General features: G+C 44.6%; 1 protein-coding gene across 1 annotated transcript in view; it reads left to right on the top strand.

Annotated features, from left to right (window-relative positions):
• The window catches only part of DHX40 (DEAH-box helicase 40), a 14,316-nt gene that overhangs the window by 755 nt on the left and 6,103 nt on the right, over positions 1–7,458 (top strand). Inside the window, exons 2-11 of the mRNA XM_017730882.1 lie at positions 479–720; positions 1,019–1,138; positions 2,245–2,475; positions 2,672–2,738; positions 3,185–3,316; positions 4,712–4,811; positions 5,126–5,212; positions 5,626–5,808; positions 6,490–6,570; positions 7,188–7,345. Of these exons, the coding sequence (XP_017586371.1) occupies positions 479–720; positions 1,019–1,138; positions 2,245–2,475; positions 2,672–2,738; positions 3,185–3,316; positions 4,712–4,811; positions 5,126–5,212; positions 5,626–5,808; positions 6,490–6,570; positions 7,188–7,345 (1,401 nt within the window). The remainder of the gene's footprint in view (positions 1–478; positions 721–1,018; positions 1,139–2,244; positions 2,476–2,671; positions 2,739–3,184; positions 3,317–4,711; positions 4,812–5,125; positions 5,213–5,625; positions 5,809–6,489; positions 6,571–7,187; positions 7,346–7,458) is intronic.

The raw sequence follows: 7,458 nt of genomic DNA, 5'->3' as shown, positions 1-7,458 counted from the left end.
CCCCCTCCGCGGGCTGCGGATGTGGGACACAAGCAGCGATAAACTCATGTAGTTGTCTCCCTGTCCCCTCGCGGGTGACGCAGCTTCGGGCTGGGCTGTGGTGACAGGAGGTGGATTGATTAAATATTTTAAATAAAAGAGAAACCAAACTGTGGCCGTGTGTACGTTATGTAGGTACGTGTTATAAAGTGACCGTGAGCAGCACAACTCAGGGTCCCTGTTTGTCCCACAATCACTGGGGGTGTTCAGTCTGGAGAAGGCTCCGGGGGTGACCTTAGAGCCCCTTCCGGTGCCTGGAGGGGTCTGGAGTGCCAGGGCAAGGGGGAATGGCTTCCCACTGCCAGAGGGCAGGGTTAGATGGGATAGTGGGAAGAAATTCCTCCCTGTGAGGATGGTGAGACTCTGGCACAGGTTGCCCGGAGAAGCTGTGGCTGCCCCATCCCTGGAAGAGTCCAAGGCCAGGTTGGATGGAGCTCTGAACAACCTGGTCTAGTGGAAGGCGCCCAAGGCAGGGGGTGGAATGAGCTGATCTTTAATGTCCCTTCCAACCCGAGCCCTTCTGTATCTCCCACAGGCCTGGCCAAGCACGGTGCCATCGGTGTGACCCAGCCCCGGCGCGTGGCCACTGTGTCGGTGGCACAGAGGGTGGCCGAGGAGATGGGCTGTGAGCTGGGGGCTCTCGTGGGGTACCAGGTCCGCTTCGATGACTGCACCTCCGAGGTGGGGCCCTGGGGACTCCCCTGGGGGTGTGGCAGGGTCCGTGAGGGTGAGCTGGGGTCTGTGGGCTGTCTCAGAGCTCTGGAAGTGTCTGTCCCAGCTGTTTGTGTGCTGTAACTGCTCTGAGGAAGTTTTTTGGGCACCTTGCAGGTGAAACGCTGCCAAGCACCTGTGCTGTGGTGCATGAGCAGCTGTGCTGGAATCTCAAGTGTGTCCTGGACAAATGTGTGATCGGTGTAGAAGTGTTCCATTTGAAATAAAAGCCCAGGCCTGCAGCTGAATGTCTCGTTAAACCTTTCAGGACACTGCCATCAGGTACATGACTGATGGGTGCCTTCTGAGGCAAATCCTGACAGACCCTCTCCTCAGCAAGTACAGTGTCATCATTTTGGATGAAGCCCATGAGCGGAGCCTCAGCACTGTGAGTGTCACCTTGTATCTGTATTTTGGGTCACTGTTTCTCCTTTTCTGGGCTCTGCTTGTACCTTCCTTTCACTTCAGCACGATCCCCAGGGATTTTGACTGACTTTTCCATGGATGTGCTTTATCCTTTTGCTGTCCTAAAAGCACAGAACTGCTGCTTTGTTTATTACATAAGTTGAAAATAAGATGTGGCCTCTAATAGTGTTAGAATTCTTATAGTTGATGCATTTAAATGCAGTTAAGACTTTGCTGGCTGTTGAATACTTTCCCAAAATTTCCAGGAGTTTGAGCCAGAACACAAGCTTTCTAGAATTGAAAAAACAAAGACACAAATATTTAAAAAACCAAACACAAAAAAAAACCCCTGAAACACCCTTCTTGCCCTAAGCAATGTTTCTTAGGGTGTGTATATGACTGTGCAAAGAGATTATGGCTTTTGGGACCATGGAAGTATCTAGACCTGAGTCCCAAAAGCTCTCAAATGTCACCCTGACCCTTCTGTGGCCAGCAAAGGGACATTCAAGTCACTCAGACCTCAGGAGATTGTGCTGTGTGTCAGACAACCTCCTGCTTCAGCAAACAATGTCCCAGTCCAGCTAGGAAAAGGGAAAATGCTTTCTGAATCCCAGTTTGCCCTCAGGCATCTGAGGGTATGGCAAATAACTGAGCTGAGGTGATGGAAGGAGCAGATTTGTAATTCAGAGCACCACAGAGTAAAATAAACTTCCTGAGGTTGTACCAGTAAATAAAACCAAAGAAGGGTGCACACTCGGTCAGGGGACATAGGCTGGGAAAGGGAATGAAAAAAGGGTCTGAGGTAACTTCTCACAAATGACTTGACCAAGAGAGTATGAAAATGAAAAACAAAGGAGTTGAAGTTACGCTGGTGGTGTCTATAGGCTGTGAGAAGAGCTGGAAAAACATTAATTAAACTCTAGAAACCAAAATGTCCAGGGTAAATGTAGGTTTTCTTCAGAGCGCTTAGGCATGGAATATGTGATTTTCACTGACTCAAGTGGGATAAAATCCTCAAACTTCCAAGTTTGTCAGGCACTTCTAACAAAACCAGGGTACTAACATCAGTTGCTTCTGTTTTTCTGCCAGGATATTTTATTTGGCTTGCTGAAGAAGCTGTTCCTGCAGAAGAAGCCAGCAGGCAGGAGGACAGACATGAAGGTGGTGGTGATGTCGGCCACCCTGGAGGTGGAAAAGCTCTCGGAGTTCTTTGGACACTGCTCAGTGCTGCACATTCCAGGAAGAAGTTACCCTGTCAAGGAGATATTCTGCAACCTGCTGAGCCCCAGGGACGTGGGCAGCTCTGCCTATGTCACAGAGGTCTGGTTTGCTTTGTTTTCTCTGTGTTTCCTCTGGTTTTGGGGTGATTTTCATCGGGAGGGGGCACAAGAATGAGCTGCTGTGTTGTGTTCTCAGCATCTCTGCAGGAAGTAGGGGAGAATCAGTTGGTGTGACGAGTCCTAGACAGAATAAGTGGGATTTCAACTGGTTTTGGCTTGTTTGTTGTTTGTTTCAGGCTGTGAAGGTCACTCTGGATGTGCACTTAAATGAACCAGAAGGTGACATCCTGGTTTTCCTCACAGGTGAGAATTTTCCTGGTTACTCCAAGCAAAGCAAAGCAAAAAAGCTTCCAAAGCCTGTCTGGTTTCTCCCAGAGCAGTGAGAAGGGAAAAGTGCAGGTTGATGTGAAATTATAGTTTCCAGAGTATTTTAGGAATAGCCAGATTGACTCTGTGTTGTCTACATGGCTGACTTTGTTGTTAATTCAGGGAGGGAGAATTATTTGAGCTGTAAAACCTTACATCAGTGCATGGGCCAGGCCCTCAGCCATCTTCTAAGGAAAATCCTTGGTGAGAGGCCCTGTGGAAAGGCTGGATATCCCCTCCAAACCCCCCTCTCATTAATTCCTTACTTTAATGATATGACAACTCTGTAGCAGTGACAAAACAACCTTGTTAAAGATGTTGCAAACCAGGAAGGCAGAGTTGTAGCTTCTGAAGTCACTGAAATGCTCTTGTGTGTCTTTTAGGCCAAAATGAGATAGAAAGAGCTTGTGACTTGCTTTTCAAGAAAGCAGAATCCATCGATTACAGGTACGAGGTCCACGACCGGGCTGTGGAAGGTCTGCTCATCCTGCCTTTGTATGGCTCCATGTCCACAGGTGAGAGCACAGAAGGTCACTTAATTCACATAAACATTATCCTCATCAAATTTGCTGCTGGGGTTGGGAAAAGGGCGTTAATTAACCCCTTTGTTACCATACTGTCGCACTTTGGGGTGGGGGTTTTTTTGTGATCTTCATAAAGTAAATCAAACTTCAGCTTTCTCTGCTTGCACAGGAGCCTCCAGTTAAAATCCAAATCCACTGCATATGACTTCAAGATCCTCAGTTAGGAAGGGGCTGTTGTGTAACTGAAAGTCCAGTTGTCCTCACATGTTATGTTATGTTATGTTATTTTAATTTATTTTATTTTATATTACGTTATTTTACATTATTTTATTTTATGTTATGTTATCTTATCTTATGTTATGTTATTTTATTTTATGCTGTTTTATGCTATTTTATGTTATTTTATATGGCAAAGATGTTGCCAGTGGGTTTTTGGTGGTGAGAGGGGGAGATAGCAGCAGTGCAGTGTTCCAGGACAGAAAATAAGGTTATCAGAAGGAGTCACTGTTTTATTTGGCAGCAATATCACAGTTAAGTTTCAAAGAGTTAAAAACAGAGGCCCCCCTGACCTTTGCTGAACACAGATACTGTATTTTCAGAGGGACTGGAGTGACCTGGGGCTGAGTGAGTGTTCAGAAGAGCAGGGCAGAAATTTCCTTCCAAAAAAGATCTGCAAAAAGAGCAAAACTTATCTTCTAGAAAGAGCAAAATGAAAAGTTGCATAAAAGGAAATCAAAGCTTCTTTGTTACTCCATGAAAGGTGATTCCAACCTGAGAGTGATGTTTTATTTTGATTTTGTGGCACTGTTTCAGAGGCCGTTGTATTAAAGAGAAAATGTTCCTCAAAGTGATTTTTATGTCTTTCAAAACTAAGAAGGGAGAAAATTTCAGGGGAGGGTTGAGTTTCCACCTCTTCTCTGTTCCTTGGAAAGCCAAATGAATGAATGGGAACTGCATATGCTGCTTTGTGACATGATAAATGAAGATTTGCTGGAAACAACGAGGGGGGATAATTCAATTTTTTGATGTCCACATTTATTTTCTCTGATTTTTAAAGCCCTTCAAATCTTTCTTGAAGATTCTGTTAAGATCAGACATCTTGTTTGTTTTTCCTGGCTCTGGGTTAGGAAACATCCAGGAGAGTTGCCCTTGCTCCATCTCCAAATCTTCTTGAATATGTGAACAATAAAGAAAATATTCCCTGATTTCTGGCACATGCTAAAATAATACCAAATCTGTATTTTGGAATTTTATGTGACTTGCTTTTTAATGCTATTCAAATGACTTTCACTAAGCATTTGGGTAAATGTGCACAGTTAGAGGTGTGGTTTGAGGCCAGAGCTCTGTAACAGAACAGACTGTTTGACTGAATATCTGTCATTTTAGATCAACAGAAAAGGATATTTTTGCCAGCTCCCAGAGGCATCAGAAAATGTGTGGTCTCCACAAACATTGCTGCAACATCTCTGACCATTGAAGGAGTCAGGTACTGATTTCTGTCCCTCATAAAAAGCTGTAACAGAGGGAATAATTCAGAAAGGTCTGGCTTTGGAAAAACACATTTATTCTGCTACTGTACCTGCCCTGTTGCTTTCTTTTTTTTTTTAGGTGTGTAGTAAGAAAATTCTTGATGTTATTATAGTCTTAGAGGTGACCAATATTTTTGGACTTCAATTTGAAATCAAATCTTGGCTCCACTAAATAAAAAGTAGGGTAAATGTGGGGTTTTTTGATGAACTGCATCTGGCAGTTACCTGCTGAGCCCTCTTATTTTTACCTCTCTGGATTTTGTTTTTTCAGGTATGTGGTAGACAGTGGCTTTGTGAAGCAGTTGAATCATAACCCCCGAGTTGGTCTGGACATCCTGGAGGTGGTTCCCATCTCAAAGTAAGTTACAAATGTCACTTAACTTGCTGTTTCTGGGAGCTGCTCTGGCAATAATGCTCTGTATTGGTTGATCTTTAAAAAAAGAAATAAAAAGCTAGGCAGCAACCTCGAAGCTCCATGATTTAAAGCCCCTTTATTTGTTGCCAAGTAAAAAGTGGTTCGGGACATACAATTTCCTAAAAGTTACAGACATCAGGGAGGAATTGGAAGTGCATTGTTTGAGCAAGGTTTGCACTGGAAGCTTAAAAAAACTCTTCCATGCACAGAAATTCTTCCTTATTTCTGTCATGGCTGGATTTTTGAATTGCTATGCAGGAATATCTCTTCCATCTCCAAACAGAGAACTTTCTGTACTTCTTTGGGTGGTCACAGAAGGGATGAGAGGTTTGGATGTTGGGGTTTCTTTTGGGCAGGAGTGAAGCCAAGCAGCGAGCTGGCCGGGCCGGCCGGACGTCGGCGGGGAAAAGCTACGGACTGTACAGCAGAGAGTTCTGGGAGCAGTGCATGCCCGACCACACTGTGCCAGAGATCAGGAGGACCAGCTTGACATCTGTGATCCTCACCTTGAAATGCCTTTCCGTGCATGATGTCATCAGGTGACCTCCCTGGAGAGGGATTATCCCCGTCCCGGAGTCTCGGCACCGCCCCCGGAGTGGCAGGAGGCAGGATTAGATCCCCAGCCAACTGTGACACTTCAGTCAGCTTTGCTGCTGTTCCCCAGAGTAATTCCAGCTTGGAGCTTGAGCTCATGTCCAGTTTGAGGCTCCACCAAAACTCCCCTCTCTCCCAAATTAAATGCATGGTTCGTAGTGTTCCTTTAAAACACTGATTTTTATACCCAAAAAGCTTCATCTCTGTGGGATTTTTTAGTTCTAAGATCATACAAGTGCAGAAAATGCAGTTTGAGCTCAAGTCCAGTTTGAGGCTCTGCCAAAACTCCCATCCTTCCCGAATTAAATGCACAGTTCATAGCATTCCTTTAAATACTTAAAATCCTTAAAATACTGATTTTTATACCCAAAAAAGCTTTACCTCTGCGGGATTTTTTTAGTTCTAAGACCATACAAGTGCAGAAAATGCAGTTTAGTGTGTGCCATGCTGGGATTTGTCATCAGAAATTCCTCAGCTGGAGGCTGTACATGCAGTAACACACCCATATGCTGCAGATGATTGTTATGATTATCTAACTTTGGTCAGAAAATCTGCATTGGGAGGTTTTAAAAATTATTTTAATAAGTATGAAAACTAACAACGCTACTTCATTTTTTAAACCATAGATTTCCCTATTTGGACCCCCCTGAAGAAAGACATATTTTGGAAGCTCTGAAGGAACTTTACCAGTGCAGTGCTATTGACAGGTAAAATCCAAAGGGATGTAGTCACCACAAGAATTTCAAATCTAATGCTTAAGCTGGTGTTTTGTGTGGACTAAAGGAATTCCCCCCTCAGGAGCAGAATGTGTTTCCTTATTTAACTTCCAGGAAGTTTACTGGGGTTTAATATACTGTCTATAAAAACAGGGATAGAGCACAATTTGGGGATTGGGAGATAGAGATCAAGTTCTCCTCATTGTCCTGGAGTTCCTAAGTGACCTCAGACAAGTTACCTCAGCTCTGTAGTTCCTGAGGGCACATCCCAGACTGTTGTGGCTCAGGAGCTCAGGCTCTGGCTGGGAGGTCCATCCAAGAGCTTAAGACAGGAAGTGAGATCTTATCCTAAGCTTCCAGGAATTCTTCTTGTAAATTCAAGAAGAGCTGGCTGTGCCTGCCATGGAGCAGAGACAAGCAAGCTGGAGAAATGTGGATAATTCTTCTGCTTGTGACACTTCTCCATGTCCCCAGCACCTGTCTGGGCACTCACAGTCCAGAGGGAAGTGCTTCTTACCCAATTTACATTTAAACATCATTTCATTGAATCTGCTATTTTTTTTTATATATATATATATATATATTTTTTTTTTTTCCCCTGGGATAAGGAGAGGCCACGTGACAAGACTGGGAGAATTCCTGGTGCAGTTTCCCCTTCCTCCCAACCTGTCCTGTGCTCTCATAAAAGCTGCATCCCTGGACTGTGAGGATCTCCTGCTTCCCATTGCAGCCATGCTGTCCGTGGAAAACGTCTTCATCCGTCCAGGTGGGAAGCCCCTTTTCCCAAAAAAAGCTTTCACAGCTTTCCATGGTCTTGGAGTCAGGGCACTCTGTGTGCCAGGAATTGGACAACAGCTGTTCCAGAGACCTCAGAGCAGC

This window comes from Corvus brachyrhynchos, unplaced genomic scaffold (assembly GCF_000691975.1).
Source record: "Corvus brachyrhynchos isolate BGI_N302 unplaced genomic scaffold, ASM69197v1 scaffold283, whole genome shotgun sequence".
NCBI classification, from domain to species: Eukaryota; Metazoa; Chordata; class Aves; order Passeriformes; family Corvidae; genus Corvus; species Corvus brachyrhynchos.
The sequence above is the reverse complement of the archived record's forward strand: the minus strand, read 5'-3'. Positions and strand labels throughout refer to the sequence as shown.